The sequence below is a fragment of the Amblyomma maculatum genome, chromosome 1 (assembly GCF_055883805.1).
Source record: "Amblyomma maculatum isolate TAMU_Amacu chromosome 1, ASM5588380v1, whole genome shotgun sequence".
NCBI lineage: Eukaryota > Metazoa > Arthropoda > Arachnida > Ixodida > Ixodidae > Amblyomma > Amblyomma maculatum.
Genome location: NC_139344.1, coordinates 339,069,818 through 339,086,471, shown reverse-complemented (window position 1 = coordinate 339,086,471; position 16,654 = coordinate 339,069,818). Strand labels below are relative to the sequence as shown.

The window sequence follows — 16,654 nt, the reverse complement described above, 5'->3', positions numbered from 1 at the left end:
GGGATGGAGTGCCCCAAGGGTCTGTTCTCAGCCCCTTCTTGTTCAACCTGGTCCTGGCCGGTCTCCCGAGCGCCATCAAACAGGGTCAGGACCACAGAGTGCTGACCTCTGTTACGCCGACGACGTGGCGCTCTGGGTCCGGGCCCCAAGGAGGAGGATGATCTCTGCTAGGATAGCCCTGCAACGAGCCCTCGACTCCGTGCAGCAGTTCCTCCTCGACAGGGGGCTCAAGCTCTCTGCCGCAAAGTCGGAGGCCCTCATGGTGCACCCTTCGGGAGCACGAGCATCAGCCCATGCAACCACCCTGATGATCGACGGCACCAGCCTGCCCTGGAGACGCCAGGTCAAGTACCTGGGGCTGGTGATCGATCACCGCCTCACATGGATCCCTGCAGACAAGGCCTACCTGGGTCATCTGAACCGGGTTGGCCGAGCAGCCCAACGTCTTCTCGCAGGGGGCAACGGCTGCTCAACATCATGGGCAATCCGGCTGTTTGAGGCGGCCGCCACCTCTTCCATACTTTATGCCCTCCCTTGTTTCCCTCAGGCCCACCAGAGTGAACATCGTGGACGGAGCACGCAGGAAATGGATCCGACGTCTGCTGGGAGCAACGCAGCGCTCTAGGATCGCGGCAACACTGGCGGAAGCCGGTGTCTACCCCTTGACCCTGCAGCTCCTCCAGAGAGGCCTCACTCACGTGGACCGCCTTCACCACGCCCCTGACGGAGCTTCCCTCCTGGCACGGCTGCGCAGCGCCCCCCATTCACGGATGGGACAACTGACGGCTGTATACAAGGACTTCATCGAAAACGCCACAGGGTATTCCATCCTCCCTCCTCCGCCAACACGTCCACCTTTACAGGTCACCTTTGACCTGGAGGGGGTCAGCAAGCGCCGCTCCCCAGTTGCTGCCCTGGGCCAGGCCGCCGCAGCCCTGATTGAAGAGTGCAAAGGGAGCAAGCACCCTCCTCTTCACCGACGGCTCGGTCTTGCCTTCCACGGGCCAGGCTGCAGCGGCTATGACGGCCCCACATGTGGGGGTGTCCAGCTCTTGCAGGCTCTCCTTTCCAGGTAGCTCTACTGCAACCGAGCTGGCGGGCCTCCACCTGTCAGCGGACTACCTGGAGACTGGTCAGCCCCCAGGCTTCTACGCCATCCTGTGTGACTCGAGGCCGGCACTGCAGCTCCTGCGCAAGCCGCCCTGCTTCCAGCTATCGGCTTGCCACCTACGAGCGCGCCTCCAGGCCCTGGAGGATGCCGGCTTCGTCCTCTCACTGCATTGGATCCCGGGCCACGCGGACATCCAGGGCAACGACGAGGCCGACGCACTTGCCTGGGCGGCCCACTCCGACCAGGTAAGTATGACTCACCATGTATCTATCTTCGACTTTTACAGGCTCCCCATCAAGAAGGCGGTGAGGGCCCTGCACCCTGATCGGCGCATCGCCGAGGGGAGGACATTCCACCGCCTGTCTGACAAGCTCGCCCGCAGGGAGCGAGCTCTCCTCCTACGCCTCCGCACCGGAGGTCCCTGGACGCCCACGGAGCTGTATGTCCGTGGCCGGGCTCCCTCCCCAGCATTCCCCTCCTGCGGTGATGCAATAACGCTGGGGCACCTCCTCTGTGTGTGCCCAGAACATACCCACCACCGTCGCAAGATGGAGGCAGGCTACCGGGCCCTTGGACATCCTGCTGCCACCGAGGACCATCTGCTCTTCCCGGCCAGGAGCCCCCTGACAGCCCACCGGCTCCTGCTGGCCTTCCTGGAGGAGTCCGGCCTTACTGCACAACTGTAGCCTATCACCGGGCCTGCTGACCTGCTGGCCACAGCGTTAGCGACGAAGCCGATGACGAGGACGACGACGAGAGCGACTCCAAGATGATGACCCCCCCCCCCCTCCGCTCCCAACATCTCATCTCCCCTTCCCCCCGGACACCAAGAGTGCCGCCGCGAATTAAGGCCGGCATAACCCGTGCCCGGTATCCCCCCCCCCCCCCCCCCCGAGAATAACCCAAAGATCCCTACCTACCTACCTACCTACCTACCTGGGGATCTTTAACGTGCGCTGACATCGCACAGCACACGGACGCCACTTCGTTTCGCCTCCATCGAAACGCAGCCGCCGAGGTCGGGTTCGAACCCAGGAACTCCGGCACAGTAGTCGGCGTCTTACCACTGCGCCACCCCGGCGGGGCTTGTATTGACGGCAGCAACTTGTTTTGCTTTGACGCGCCTAACGACAGGAGCGCTTTGTTTGAGACACCGCTTGTCAAAAAATCTCGAACGCCGAAGAACGTGACTGACGATACTATGTCCTTTCCAGCGTGACATACTCGATATAGACAAGTCTTTTTTTTTTAATGGAGCGTGATATAATAGCCCATTCATATTTCTTTTGCAATAGGCATATAAGTAAGCAATAGCGCACAGGAACCGCGAAACAAACACAGCACTCTTGTATACGCCGCACGTGCGCACGTAAATTCCTGCGGGCTGGCACGCGACGCGAACACGCGTCCACACTGGGTATAGGGTTCGCCACTATGACGCTAGGCGGCGACTCTGCTCCATCTCAAGGCCAATATAGTTTCATAGCGTGGTCTGCAGAGCAAGGATTAAAGAACCTGCGTTTGTAACAAGCGAGTTAGGACGTGTTCTAAAAAAGCTGAAGCGAAATAATTCTTGCACAAATTACCGCTATGCGTGAGGCACACGTCCCCTTGCCAGTGCATAGACCACAACGGTGGGGTTACCAGCATGGTGATTAGAGCATGGCCCTATAGCAAAAGGTATATGACTGCCTGACTAGCTTTCTGCTTGTAAACCTAACGGTTTTGCAGTGTGCCTGGGTTACTCGCTAAAAAAAAATAAATAAAAGCACCCGTATCAAACTTTCACGAACGTCTCAGCCGCATGCGATTTCTAAGACGCTTTGAAAGACACAGCAGGATAAGACGAGCATGCAATCGATTCGGAAGCGCGGGAACATATCGTCCGCTTGCGGCTGTGCCCGCAGGCCGCTCTGTTTTCCGGTGTAGTTCATCCAAGGCGACCTTGGAGGCTCAACACGGCGACGTCGACTTCCGGTAAGCGGGCAGGGTGGATGGGCAGAAAAACTTAGTGTTGTTGGTGCAGTATGACGGCGGCACGGCTGGTGCTAGTTGTGTGCGCGCTGGCGACTGCCTTCGCCGGACCTGATTGGCTCTTTTCACGCGAAGAACTCTACCGCGAGATTCTCGAGCAGCTTGCGCCCAATGGTTTTTACAAGGTAAGGGCAAAATATTTCTGGCCTCTGGTCGTACACTGTGCGACATATCTAACAAGTGTGCCCTGACCAGTATATATATATTGAGTTGTACGATAAGTCGTTTGGGAGACGACGAGAAAGGAATGTTGTACCTATAACGTTGAAAACTACGTTACGGTATGCATTATAGACCGTTTGTGATTATGGATTTCACAAGATTTCGTGTATTCACTTTTCTTTAAAAGCTCCGCATTGTTGGCAACAGTCCTTGTTTTTGTATTGAGCATATATGAAAATCTTTTATTGGTTCCTGTATACGTTCTAGGAGCATTTATTGCTGGTGAATGCGAATGAAGGTAAAATAAAGATTATTTTACAGCCGAACTATAGCGAAGAACATGATTTCTAAATGTTACTATAGTTAAACAGCAATGGGCTAATTAGCGACTAAACTACTTATCAAGATCTTCTGTCTGTAGTCTGTAACATTTATATGGGCAAACTAGACATAACGAGTCGTTATTCATGGGCCACTTTGTATTTATTTATTTTTTGCTCATAAGCAACTGAGGCTATCATGCGCCAAGAGCAAGGTTAAAATCTGTTCTTATTTGAAAAGGGGAAAAAGGTACGTTAAAGTTTATAGTTTATTCAGAACGTCTGCTTCTATTGAAAAACTGAGAACACATGTTAAGTTTATTATTGCTCTTTCTCCTAAAAGTAATTTGGGATGGAATGGGATGGCACGATCTTAGAAAATAGTGAAATGCTTTCTCCGTAGTGTCTCTAGTTTTGGGCATGTAATCAGGATGTGGTTGACTGTGAGCACTTCTCCGCATTCTCCACACGTAGGCTTATCTTGTTTCATTAGTAAAAAGTCATGCGTGAGACGTGTGTGTCCAATATGCAGACGGCATACTGTAACCTCCATGATGCGTTCCTAATGAGTGTTGTTTCCCATTCTTCTATTATGGGCTTCAGTTCAGTTCAGGCGTTCAGTCGTGTCCGACTCTTCGTGACCCTATGGACCATGTCACGCACGCTTTCCGGTCTCTCACTATCTTCTTAACATCACATAGCTTCATCTGCAATGCCTCGAGAATGCCATCTAACCATCGCGTTCGCTGCCTACCCCTTCTCCGGCGACCCTCAACCTTTCCCAACATCAAATCTTTCACCAGCGACTCCTCTCTTCTCATCAGATGACCAAAGTAGCTGAGCTTTAACTTTAGAATTTGACCCTCCAATGAGCAGTCAGGGTTTATGGTCGACAATATCGACTGATTTGATCTTCTGGCAGTCCAAGGAACTCTTAAGAGTCTTCGCCAGCACCACAATTCAAACGCGTCAATTCTTCGGCGGTCAGCCTTTTTCACAGTCCAACTCTCGCATCCATACATCACAACTGGAAACACCATAGCACGGGTTATACGGATCTTGGTTGGCAGACTAATGTCTCTGCTCTTTACTAGGCGGTCAAGGCTAACCATTGCTCTCTTTCCCAGAAGCAGGCGTCTCCTAATTTCATGGCTGCAGTCTCCTTCCGAGGTAATCTTGGCGCCCAAGAACAGAAAATCTGTCCACTTCTTGTCCATTGATGCTCCAGGACTTGATAGGGCAAGACGCCATGATCTTCGTCTTTTTAATGTTCAGTTTAAGCCCAAACTTCTCACTCTCTTCTTGTACGCGCATCAGAAGTCTCTTGAGATCCAATTCACTTTCTGCCATTAAAGTGGTATCATCCGCATATCTAAGGTTGTTGATGCGTTTTCCAGCGATCTTCACTCCAGCTGAAGACTCGTCCAGACCGGCCTTCCTCATGATGCACTCTGCATATAGGTTAAATAGGCAGGGCGACAGTATGCAGCCTTGCCTCACCCCTTTCTCAATCGGAAACCAATCAGTAAGACCATGCCCAGTTCTGACTGTGGCCTCTTGCCCTTCATAAAGGTTCCTGAGGAGACAGATGAGGTGAATTGGAACTCCCATCTCTTGGAGAGCGTGCCACAATCTGCTGTGATCTACGCAGTCAAACGCTTTCGCATAATCAATAAAGCAGAAGTAAATGGGGTTCTGGAACTCTCTTGCTTTTTCCATGATCCAGCGAAGGTTGGCAATTTGGTCTCTAGTTCCTCTGCCCTTGCGAAACCCAGCTTGCACGTCCGGAAGCTCCCGATCCACATACTGCTGCAGCCTACCTTGCAGGATTTTTAACATCACCTTGCTAGCATGCGAAATAAGCGCGATCGTGCGGTAGTTGTAACAATCTTTGGCACTGCCTTTCTTTGGAATGGGGATGTAAACTGACCTCCTCCAATCCTGTGGCCACTGCAGGGTTGTCCAAATCTTTTGACATAATGTATGCAGTGTGTTAACAGCGTCGTGGTTGAGGTTTTGAAGCAACTCAGCTGGAATACCCTCAATTCCGCTAGCTTTGTTCTTAGCAAGGCTGGCTAAGGCCCATTCAACTTCACTCTTCAGGATGCCCGGCTCGAGAATGCCTACGAGATGCAATTTATTACTTTCTTGGTTATTCCATATAGACTGCCATATATCCTTTTGTTTTCGTTTAATTAACTTTACGCAATCATTATAAGGTATGTTTACTTTTTCTATTTCTTTCCTAACTGCTTGAGCAGCACACACGTCCGCTCTCTCATTTCCTTCAATGCCCATGTGGCTTGGAACCCAACAGAATAGTATGTTATATGTCCTTGGGTTGAGATCTTTATTACATTGTGTATTATGTTACCGAGTAATGGCATGACTGCATTTTTGGAGATTAGAGCTGTGAGTACACTCAGTGAGTTCAGTTCAGTTCAGGCGTTCAGTCGTGTCCGACTCTTCGTGACCCTATGGACCATGTCACGCCACGCTTTCCGGTCTCTCACTATCTTCTTAACATCACATAGCTTCATCTGCAATGCCTCGAGAATGCCATCTAACCATCGCGTTCGCTGCCTACCCCTTCTCCGGCGACCCTCAACCTTTCCCAGCATCAAGTCTTTCTCCAGCGACTCCTCTCTTCTCATCAGATGACCAAAGTAGCTGAGCTTTAACACTCAGTGAATCTGTATAGATAACACTCTTCTCAGTGCCCTCGAGCACAATTTTTTCTTCAGCTACCAGGATAGCATAACACTCGGCTGCAAATACTGATGCACATTGAGGAAGTCGAATCATTTTTTCAGAGTTCCGATCCACTACAGCGCAGCCAACATAAGAGGCTGTTTTTGATCCGTCCGTGTAAAACTCTGTGCATTTGCTGTATTTCCCTTTTAGTGCGCGATATTCTTACAATATATGTTCTGTAGGAGTTTCGCTCTTTTTGAACTGTGTAAGAGTGAGGTAACAGACTGTTGGAAAGTTGTACCATGGAGCCAGGGGCCTATTTTCTTGAGCGACATCAGGCAAGGTGTCCAGAATATGAAGCTCACGGCAAATGTCTGCAAATCGCATTATCAGTGGTCTTGTTGCCTGAAGCTTATTTGTGAATATTGTTTGAGAGGGGCAAGTTGTGAAAATCGGATAACAGATGTGTTTTTTTTTTTTCGTGTCCTTATTCCGAGAACACAAGCGCATGTGAGTGCAATTCGTCTGTCTTCCAGTGAAGGCTCGTTCGTTTCCACATAGAGGCTATATATTGGGGATGTTCTGTACGGTCCGCACGCAAGGCGAAGGCCTAAGTTATGTACCGGGTCTAACTTTTTAAGGTATAAAGGTCTAGCTGAACCATATATACTAGGCTCCTATAGTCTAGGCAGGAGCGTATAACAGAGCGGTATATGTGTAGAAGACATGCCCTGTCGGATCCCCAACGTTTCCGCGAAAGAGGAAGCTTTCTTTTTCAGTGTATTTATGTGTGCTAGAAATGTCGTTTCTTTTGTCGAAAGTAATGCCTAGAAATTTATGTTCAGTTTTCACCGGTAATTCTTTTTTATTTAAGTGGAGGACAGGGCTGTTCTGGATACCTCGCTTGAGCGAAAACATAACTGCTGCAGTCTTCGGTTGGGAGAACTGAAATTCATTTTTGTCGGCCCATTTCGCTAGTTTATTAATTGTTATTTGTATTTGCCTCTCACATGTTTGTATGTTTGAGGCTGTGCAGGCTATCTGAAGGTCATCTACATAGACCGAAAATATAATGGAATTTGGGATTTTTCAGCAAATGGAATACATTTTTACAGCGGAAAGTGTTGTGCTTAGAATGCACCCTTGTGGCACCCCGTTCTCCTGAACAAAGCTTCTAGACAGGGTGGCACCGAGGCGGACTTGGAAAGAACGGTGTGAGAGAAAGTTATTTAAGAGATTTAGCATTTGGCCTCGGATGCCTAGATCTGCTAAACCCCGTAGGATCCCGTACCTCCAAGTTGTATCGTAGGCTTTCTCTAGATCGAAGAAAATTGCGAGGCAATGCTGTCTACGTATAAAAGCCTCTCGGACAGTGTTTTCAAGGCGCACTATGTGGTCATCTTGAGGTAACAGCGCGGAACGTGGACGGGAGCACAAGATTAGAGGACGACATAACGGGCGCTGTGTCGTCCTTTAATCTTGTGCTCCCGTCCACGTTCCGCGCTGTTACCTCAAGATGCATGACCAACATATGCCCAAGCTGCTATTCTAACTATGTGATCAGTTGTTGAGCATCTTTTCTGAAAACTGCACTGATGAATATTAATAAGTTCATGTGATTCTAAAACAAAGGTTAATCTAGTATTTAAAACAGTTTCAAAAGATTTCGCTAGACAACTGGTGAGAGCAATAAGTAGAGCAATCGCCCTTTTCAAAGCTTCCGGCAATTTCCCTAGAAGCCAAATTTTGTTAAAAAATTTCAGGAGTGCCTCTACAGAGGCTTCAGATAGATAAGCAAGCATCTCGTAATGAATTTGATCAGAACCTGGTGCAGTTTGTTTACCTCTAGCTAGGACTTTCTTCTATCCTTGCATTGTAATTAAACTATTGTATGGTTTGTTGGTGCTGCCACTTGTTGGAAGCTTTTGTTTTTCAGTTCTGCTCTTGTATTTTAGGAATGTTTCTGTGTAGTGTGTAGAATTTGAAACCTTATGAAAATGTTCCCCTAATATATTCGCGTGTTCTTCGATGCTCGTTTGCATACCAGGCGCTATGAGAATCGGAATCGTATATGGGGAGAAGCTGCCATTTAGTTTGTGGACTTGTTCCCACATTCTTTAAGATAGTGTTGAGTTGTTTATAGATGTCACGTATTTTTGCTATGACCGTTTTCCAGCGTTGCGACGAATATAATGGGCTTTAGCTCTCGCTTTTTTAAAAGCTGTCAAATTTTCATATGTTGGGTACCTTTGAAACTTATACCCCAGGTTTTATTTTGTTGTTTTTTTGCCTCCCTACATTCTCGTGTCCTCAAGATTTTGCTATTTTGTCGTACCACTCCTGAGGTTTGTGGAATGGCAAGGCGCGCGGCATTTATAATGCAATCTGTGATGAGTTCATTAGTTTGATCTATGCTATGCTCTTCTGAAAAAAATTGTTTCCAAGTCTGCTTCCGTTCTAAAAAAAATCCCAGTCTGCTAAATGGAGTTTCCAACGTCGAGGTTTGGTCGGTAAGACAAATGTTGAAGATGATAAACTGATTGGTGCAGGTAGGTGATCACTCCCATATTAATTATTTAAAACATTCCATTCAAAATCGTTAAAAATAGAGGGCGAGCAAAAGGACAAATCTAAAACGCTCATCTTTCCTGTGTTTGGAGAACGGAAAGTAGGTTTTCCAGAGTTCCAAACATGCATTATTGCAAAGAATAAGATTCTCTATAACATGGTCTCGCGCATCAGGTTTCTGACTTCCTCACCGGGGTGAGTGCCCAATAAAATCGCCTACTACCAATTATGACTCTGGAAATTGGCTAAAAAGATGTTCGAGATCATGGAGAGTTATTTTGAGGTAAGGTTCAATATACACGCAACGCACAGTAATGGTTTTAAATGTATGTAATGTGGCTGCCACAGCTTCTAAAATTACTTTTATGTATCCCACTTGAATTGATTCTGGGAACGTGCTGCTGTAGAAAGTCAAAACAAGATGTTTGGTGGGGATTTCCTTGTCATCCTTTCGGATCTTGATTCTGTAGACACCGCAAGTCCTGCCATTTCTTCCTCAGTCAGGGACAAGAAGTCATTTTCTGATATAACAGCTCTGACATTATTGAGAGATCGGTGAAGGGTGATGGAGATGGGTATGTCCCCAAGTGCCACAATATTTTTCAGATTTGAGAACTGGTGTTTCAAGCAAGAGGTCACCATTTGCTAGTTCAGTTACCTTATAACCTGGGCCTAAGCTTCCTGTGAGACATTTTGATACCGTAAATGAGAGAATTTCCTAGCTGGGCTTTCTGACTGTTCACTATGAACAATGTTGCATTTCGGAAAGGTTTCTTTTTGTTTTTGCACGAACTGGCCTGTTACATCGGTCCGCCCTCTTTTGTTTGGAGGGCGATCATGTGTTGCGGATAGAGAATCCATGAAAGGGTTTGCTTTTTCGATAGTTGTGCCAGCCAGCCACCCACCACGGAGCCCAACAAGGGGACGAGACAGGAACTTGCAAGAAGTCCTGCCGACGCCAGCTGTACACCTCTACTATAACCGAATGTGGGTAATCAGGGTAGCTACTCCACACAAGGTTAACCCTCGCCGCCAGGAAAAAGGAGAAACAAGAAAGGAGGAGGAGACAGGACAGTTCCAAGAAAAGAGATAGGAAAGTGAAAAATGAAGAGGAGGACAGGAAAAGGCGACTGCCGATTTCTTCCAGGTGGGTCAGCCCGGAGGTGCCGTCTATGGGAAGCGTGGGCCAAAGTGATGTGTTGCCTCCGTCGAGGGGCCTTAAAGGTCCAAACACTCGGCACCGGCTCAACCACCAGGACCCCCTTTTCCCCACGCTTAGCCCCGCACGGCTAAGCGCGTGGGGGCTCGGGGTGGGTCCGTGGTGTTGCACAGTACACACAAACACCTGCTTTAACAGGTGCCCCCTATATATATATATATATATATATATATATATATATATATATATATATATATATGAATGAAAGAAGCCAACAGTCGGCGAGGCCAAGGAAAGCATTGGGGATTGTACTTTGTCTTATATTATTTTTTTTTTAATTTTTACTTAGATAACACAAATTAGTAATGTAATCTGTTCAGGGGAAAGATAATTAAACACAAAGTAGAAGAAAAAACAACGTGCCGATGGTGGGATCCGAACCCACGACCTCCGAATATCGCGTCCGGTGCTCTTCCAACTGAGCTACATCGGCCGCTGTCCTCCCTGCTACTTTCTTGGGTATTAATGTTGTCTGTATACGAACCTTGAGAGTGTTCAACAGCGCCTCGCCGACTGTTGGCTTCTTTCATTCATGTATTATAACGAGCACCCTCATTTCCCCTTAATTTATCTCTCTCTCTCTCTCTCTCTCTCTCTCTCTCTATATATATATATATATATATATATATATATATATATATATATATATATATATATATATATATATATATATATATATATATATATATATATATAGTAGTGGTAGAAGACTTTATTTAGGCGCCTAATACATCAATGGCTTGCTGGACGGGCAGGTGCTGTTCTTCACCCTCAGCACCAAGCCAGTCCACCCAGGTCCAGATAGTATGAGAGGAGGTGGGAAAGAATCCCGATTGCAATGCAACCGCAAAAATAGGCAGTGTGAAAGGTTGGCATAAGGGGAAGGGCAGTTGAGGCATGATGGATTACGACGGAATTTGTAGAGATATAGCAGTGCAGGGGTTATGAGTGTATTCAACTGTATTTGCCGAAGGATATGAGCCTCCTGAACAGAAAGATTAGGATGAGGGTCAGGGTACAGCTTGCGGTATAAGCAAGCAGCATTGTTATATTCGCTGATGGTGGCGCGAAGAGACAGTCTCGACCCGCCCTCCAAGGATCTTGGCCAGGAGATGAACGGTGCCCGGTTAAGAGTTTCACGGGAGAACTGGTTCGCCAGTGTCACGAAATCGGCGCAGATATTTATTAAGCCGGCGCAGCGCGAAGCCCGCCTGCGCGGCACCGCATCGAAATCTCGACGACATTCCAGAAATGCCTCCTTCCCCGCGCGAGAGAGCGCGTAGCTTTGTACGCGTCGGCGGCACCCTCTTTCTCATCACCCGGCAATGACGGTTATTCATCATCCGTCCGGAAAATTCCAGCTGTCTCCAGAATGTTCGACGGCATCTGACCAAAACGCCTCCTCTCTGGACTGTTGCAAACCGGTTCTGCTGCGGCCTCCACCGCGTTGCAAAGTTCGACGTGTTCCGCGCGCGCGCAAGCGTCGCTCGCGGTCAGTCACGCTACGCCGGTTTCGCTACGCCAGATGTGCGCGCTAGCCTTGGTATAGTGCGCCTTGGCGTGTTTTAACAGACAGACGCGGCGCGCCCTATTTAAGGAGGGCGCGGCGCTTTTGTGTAGTCAATCAGCGTTATTGCGGCGTGTTCGCAAGTGCTACAGCTGGACTCCCGGAGATCACCCGCTGCTGGCAAGCCCACAGACCTGCGAGGGAGCGGCGCTCGTCTTGCATGGCGGCCACATCGTCACTCTCGAGGCGTCGGACTGCAACGGTGTCTGGTGAACAATTTGGCGTTTGTTTATTTGACTCTCTCGTAATTTGTTCTGTATTGTAAGCCTCTGTGTTATTGAATACCTCTTTAGTTGTATGCTTAGCGTTGTTTTCGGTGAACCTCTCGTCTGCGCATTTTTAGTGTTGTTGCGTATTCCTCTGTATCGCCTCTTGCTGTGTATAAAGTTTGTTTTGTTTGTTACTTCTGACTTCGACCCTTACTCTGGCTTGAACCGGCGAAAGCTGGGCACCAAACGGCCACCCCCTTCTGTCACTACAAGGTAGTTGAATTCCGGCTGAGCTTGCCACGCAAGTCGAGGGCATCTCCTTTGCAACCGGAACAGCTTAAGGGTGTCGAGTGTGCGCACCGTTAAGGGCGCATCGTTAATATTCCTCTAATTATTAACGGGTGACGGCCAGCTCATTGCCGTCAATCTCCGAGTGTCCAGAGATACATCGGAGGAAGACGGGACAGGGCTGCAGCGCAACAAGTGCAGCCTCGAGCTTTGTGGACTGATCATGTGTAAAACTTTTAGATTGAATGGCACGGATAGCTGCCTGGGAGTCAGTGTATATAATATACTGAGGCACAGGTGAGAGAGAACAGAAACTTTAAACGGCATGAACGAGATAATATCCGGAGGGTGGAGAAAGGGGCCGCTAGTGTGTGTGACAGGGGTAGATAGACGAGGATGAAAGAAGACCTGGCTTCCGGACCCACAGTGGTTGCAACCACTGGCATCACATGACCGTCACCTACGCAGCAAATCAAAATGCATGGATGACATCCAGCATTTTGAACTCCTATTTGTTAAAATTTGATCACAAGATGAAAGCTCAGAATCCTGATGTCTTTCTCTTTGCGGACAATGCTTGTAGCAGCACCAGAGAAGTTCTCGCGCTCAAAGCCACCAGTTATATTTTCCCTCCAAACTCCACATGCTACCTTCAACCAATATACAAAGCCATTATGCACTGTCAAGTTGCTGTACAAAACAAGGTTAGTGGAATGCCTGCTGCTCGACAGGTAGCAAGACTGTACAATAGTAATTGTTGCGAAGTTTGCTGTTCAGGTGATTTCAGGTGTCTGGAATGGCCTGATAAGTGAAGCAGCGAAAAAGTGTTTCAGTCAAGCAGGCTTTAAATGTGGTGACATGATGTAAGAGGGTTCATATACGGATACTGTAGAAAGCTTCCTTGAAAATGAAGCTTGGGCGAGCATCCAAGAGACTGTTGAGGTACCAGAATCTTTTGAGGAATTCGTATCTGCAGATGTGAATCTTGTGTGCTCCCGAAGAGCTTACAGACTTTGCAATTCTCGCGCAAGTAAATGACACATGTGCTTGCAAAGTAAGTGCTTTACCTCCAGAATTTTGGAAGGAATATACTCTGCACTCCCAAAAATACATACTAGTATTTCTTTAAGCTTTCCTGAACAATTCCCTGTTAATGTGTGTGAATACATTTATATGCTCATATGCAGTAAACTGATCAACAAAGTGTTTTTAGAATTTTTGGTTACAAGAGACCTTGCTTACAAGAGACAACTTTTTCGGGTCCGAGGTTTTACTGTCTATTACGTATATCGATTATCGGATGCCATTTCCGTTAACTCCGAGGATGAATTTCGAGACACAGTCAATGACCTAGAAAGACAGAGAATAGTGGGATTAAAGTTAGTCAGCACAAGCTTAAAGTAATATTTCAAAATCTGTTCTAAAATTTCCTAAAATCTCAATTTTCGGAGCGGAACAGCAGTTTATAATAGTTAGCAAGAGGCTGAAAGTGGCATAGGAATACATCCACTTAGGGCAGGTAGTGATCGCGAATCCGAATCACTAAAGTGAAATAACTACAAGAATAAGTATGCGGGTACAGCGAATTTGGCAGATATTCTCAGGTCATGAATGAAGTTTGCTTGAAGGGAAAGTATATCAGCTATATATTACCGGTACCGTTTGTGAACGCCAACTCTTGACAAAGGACGACTCCCTACAAAAGGGCCGGTCGTCGAGCCAGGCGAAGACAGCGATCTGCAACCCGAGTCGCCCGAGCCGTCTGCAGGTGCGGAGAACGGTGGAGAGAGAGAGAGAGAGAGAGAGAGAGAGAGAGAGAGAGAGAGAGAGAGAGAGAGAGAGAGAGAGAGAGAGAGAGAGAGAGAGAGAGAGAGAGAGAGACTGTGAGGAGGACGCGCCAGACAGAAGACAGACGGGGTGTTGGACACGAACGAGACAAGATCGCTGTGGCCATGCTGACCTAATTTTGTAATTAATAAGTTTAATAAACCCAGTTTCATTTGTTGACTCCTAACACGCTGAGGCTGAAAAAGATTACTGAACTTTAACTGAGGACGACGCAGCGAGCTATGGAAAGAAAATGACAGTTTTAAGAGACAGGAAGCGTGTAGAGTGGATCAGAGGACAATCGTGCGAGCTTGACACATCCTAGCTGATACCAAGAAGTAATGGGCAAAAGGTCAGGTTCTCCGCAGGCGAGGTATAACAGCGGGCGGCAGAGAGTTAGGCGGGTGGATTAAGTTGGAAAATTTGCTGGCCTAGTGTGGTCGCAGCAGGTACAGGACCCGGTTAATTGGAGGCGTACGACAGGCGCATATTCCCTTCAGTAGTATGTATAGTCAGGTTCATGATGCGGTGACTAAGGGAAAGCATCAATATCCACATGAGTGTATGGAACGATCAAACTGCTAACCTCAGCTGCCACCTGTATTTGCGCATGCTCATGTGTTCCTCGATTGTGACACGCAGGCGAAACATGGTTCCGGCTCGGCCTGGTATGGCTTCGAAGACGCTTTCGGTGAGTCATCCTCTGGATCCTGATATCCCGTTTACTCCCGTCATGGTGCTTTCCTTAGGCAACACGGCAGCTGCGTTCTCTGACCTTGGTGAGACCTCAGGCACATAAATAACTGGCGTGCAGCGGTGCGGTTCATGGACGGCATTATCCACACCTTTGGTTGAGGAATTACTGTAACGCCCTTTAAATCAATCGTGGGCCGAATCTGCGCTGACATCTCGCCGGTAGACTTTAGAGTGCGCGAATTATGCCCTGAATGCACCACATTTACAAATAAAATGACTAAAGTTTGTAACCTTCAGCAATGGCGCTGTTTTTATTTTAACCCACCTAGAACAAGTTTTACTGCGGCTTTTCGAATGTAATTACGTTAACCTGTCTTGAATGGTTGCTTAATACCTTCGATTGTGTGAAGTCTTACGCCTTATAAATACAACTTCAGCTCAGCTCTGTCGCCTTAACAAATTCGGCGCTGAGACAAACACGTTAAATCAACATTTACTGATGCCTTCCGTGAGACGAAGTATATAAAAGCGCTGATCTAAACCTTACCTATATCATTGCATGTGAGAATGGAAACACTAATTTCACATAGAAAAAATTAAAGGCGTTCAACCTGCTGAACCGAATGTGGAGCGAAAGCTTTGGCTGCGGAAGGCCAAGCATTGCATCGAACACAACGAGCGTTCCGCTGAACGCATCAAATTTCACCGGCGTTCTCGGCAGGATCCACTTTTATCCCGTGAGCATGCAATACACTCGTTCAGCTCTCCGCGATGGCGCGCATGCGCAGTGCAGAAACTACCTTTCTCATCGAGGCACCCTACAGCGACAAACACGAGGTGCACCTTCAGCCTCCATCGAAACGCAGCCGCCGAGGTCGGGATCGAACCCAAGTACTCCGGTACAGTGGTAAGACGCCTGACTACTGTGCCGGAGTACCTCGGGTTCGATCCCGACCTCGGCGGCTGTGTTTCGATGGAGGCGAACGAAGAGGCGTCGTGTGCTGTGCGATGTCACCGCACGTAAGAGATCCCCAGGTAGTCGAAATTACTCCGTAGCCCTCCACTAAGGCTCCTCTTTCTCTCTTTCAACTTTCACTCCCACATCCCTCCCTTCCCTTACGGCGCGGTTCAGGTGTCCACAGAAACAAGTGTGACAGATAGCGCGCCTTTCCCTTCCTGTGAACCAATTATTTAGTTTACTTAAACCGGTCTTGGCGCATGCGCACTGGCGCTGTTTTCGAGCACCGTGAAATGCCCACACAGTAGATTTAGCTACAAAAAAAAAAAAAAGACAAGTTCCATCCGGGATGGTGTGGTAAGCCCTAAACCCTTACAGCTGGGCACACATTCAGTCTCCACAGTCTAGCTGTAAATGGGAAGCTTTTAAATGCCTCATTAGGAAAATACCTGGTGTCGCTCGGCGGCCTGGTATGTCATAAAATTCGCTGATTGGCTCTGAGACTAGCTCCGTGACATCATAAGACCACGCGACATGGTCGCGATGGCAGGTGCACTGGTGACGTGGTACAGCAGAGCGCGGTGGTGGGCTGATTTGTTGGAATGTAGCCAGGATCTGCTATTAAATTCTCAACACGTAATCAAGTATCCCCTAAATATTTATCGCGCAACTCCATGGAAATACGGACACACTGTCGAAACAACCAGCCCCGTTAACTGCGCGTGACATTCACGGCTCAAATGCTATAGAAACCATCTCGCGAAAAGCCTTGCTTATACAGCGGCAGCGGCAGTCGGTCAAAGTGATAATAAGATAACGCTGACATCTTTAGATGATTCGGTCCAGCGTTGGCGACCCAACCCATTTGAAAAATACACCAGGTTTTCTTGGGTATGTTGTAGTGTTTCCTGGTGGGAACGGCAAGTTGGCTAATTGATGCGTTCTATTGTTAACACTAGACTGTTGTGTGTTCTTGTGAGAACGCCTGACTGATGTAATGC

At 48.0% G+C, this 16,654-nt stretch overlaps 1 protein-coding gene across 2 annotated transcripts in view; it reads left to right on the top strand.

Annotated features, from left to right (window-relative positions):
• The first annotated feature begins 3,087 nt into the window (after positions 1–3,087).
• LOC146207554 (vascular endothelial growth factor A-like) overlaps positions 3,088–16,654 on the top strand; it is a 28,612-nt gene continuing 15,045 nt past the window's right edge. Inside the window, exons 1-2 of one of the 2 annotated variants that reach the window (XM_084588470.1) lie at positions 3,088–3,270; positions 14,642–14,690. In XM_084588470.1, coding sequence (XP_084444596.1) covers positions 3,139–3,270; positions 14,642–14,690 — 181 coding nt within the window. In that variant the 5' untranslated portion in view covers positions 3,088–3,138. The remainder of the gene's footprint in view (positions 3,271–14,641; positions 14,691–16,654) is intronic. The other variant, XM_084588479.1, reaches the window with a different exon arrangement.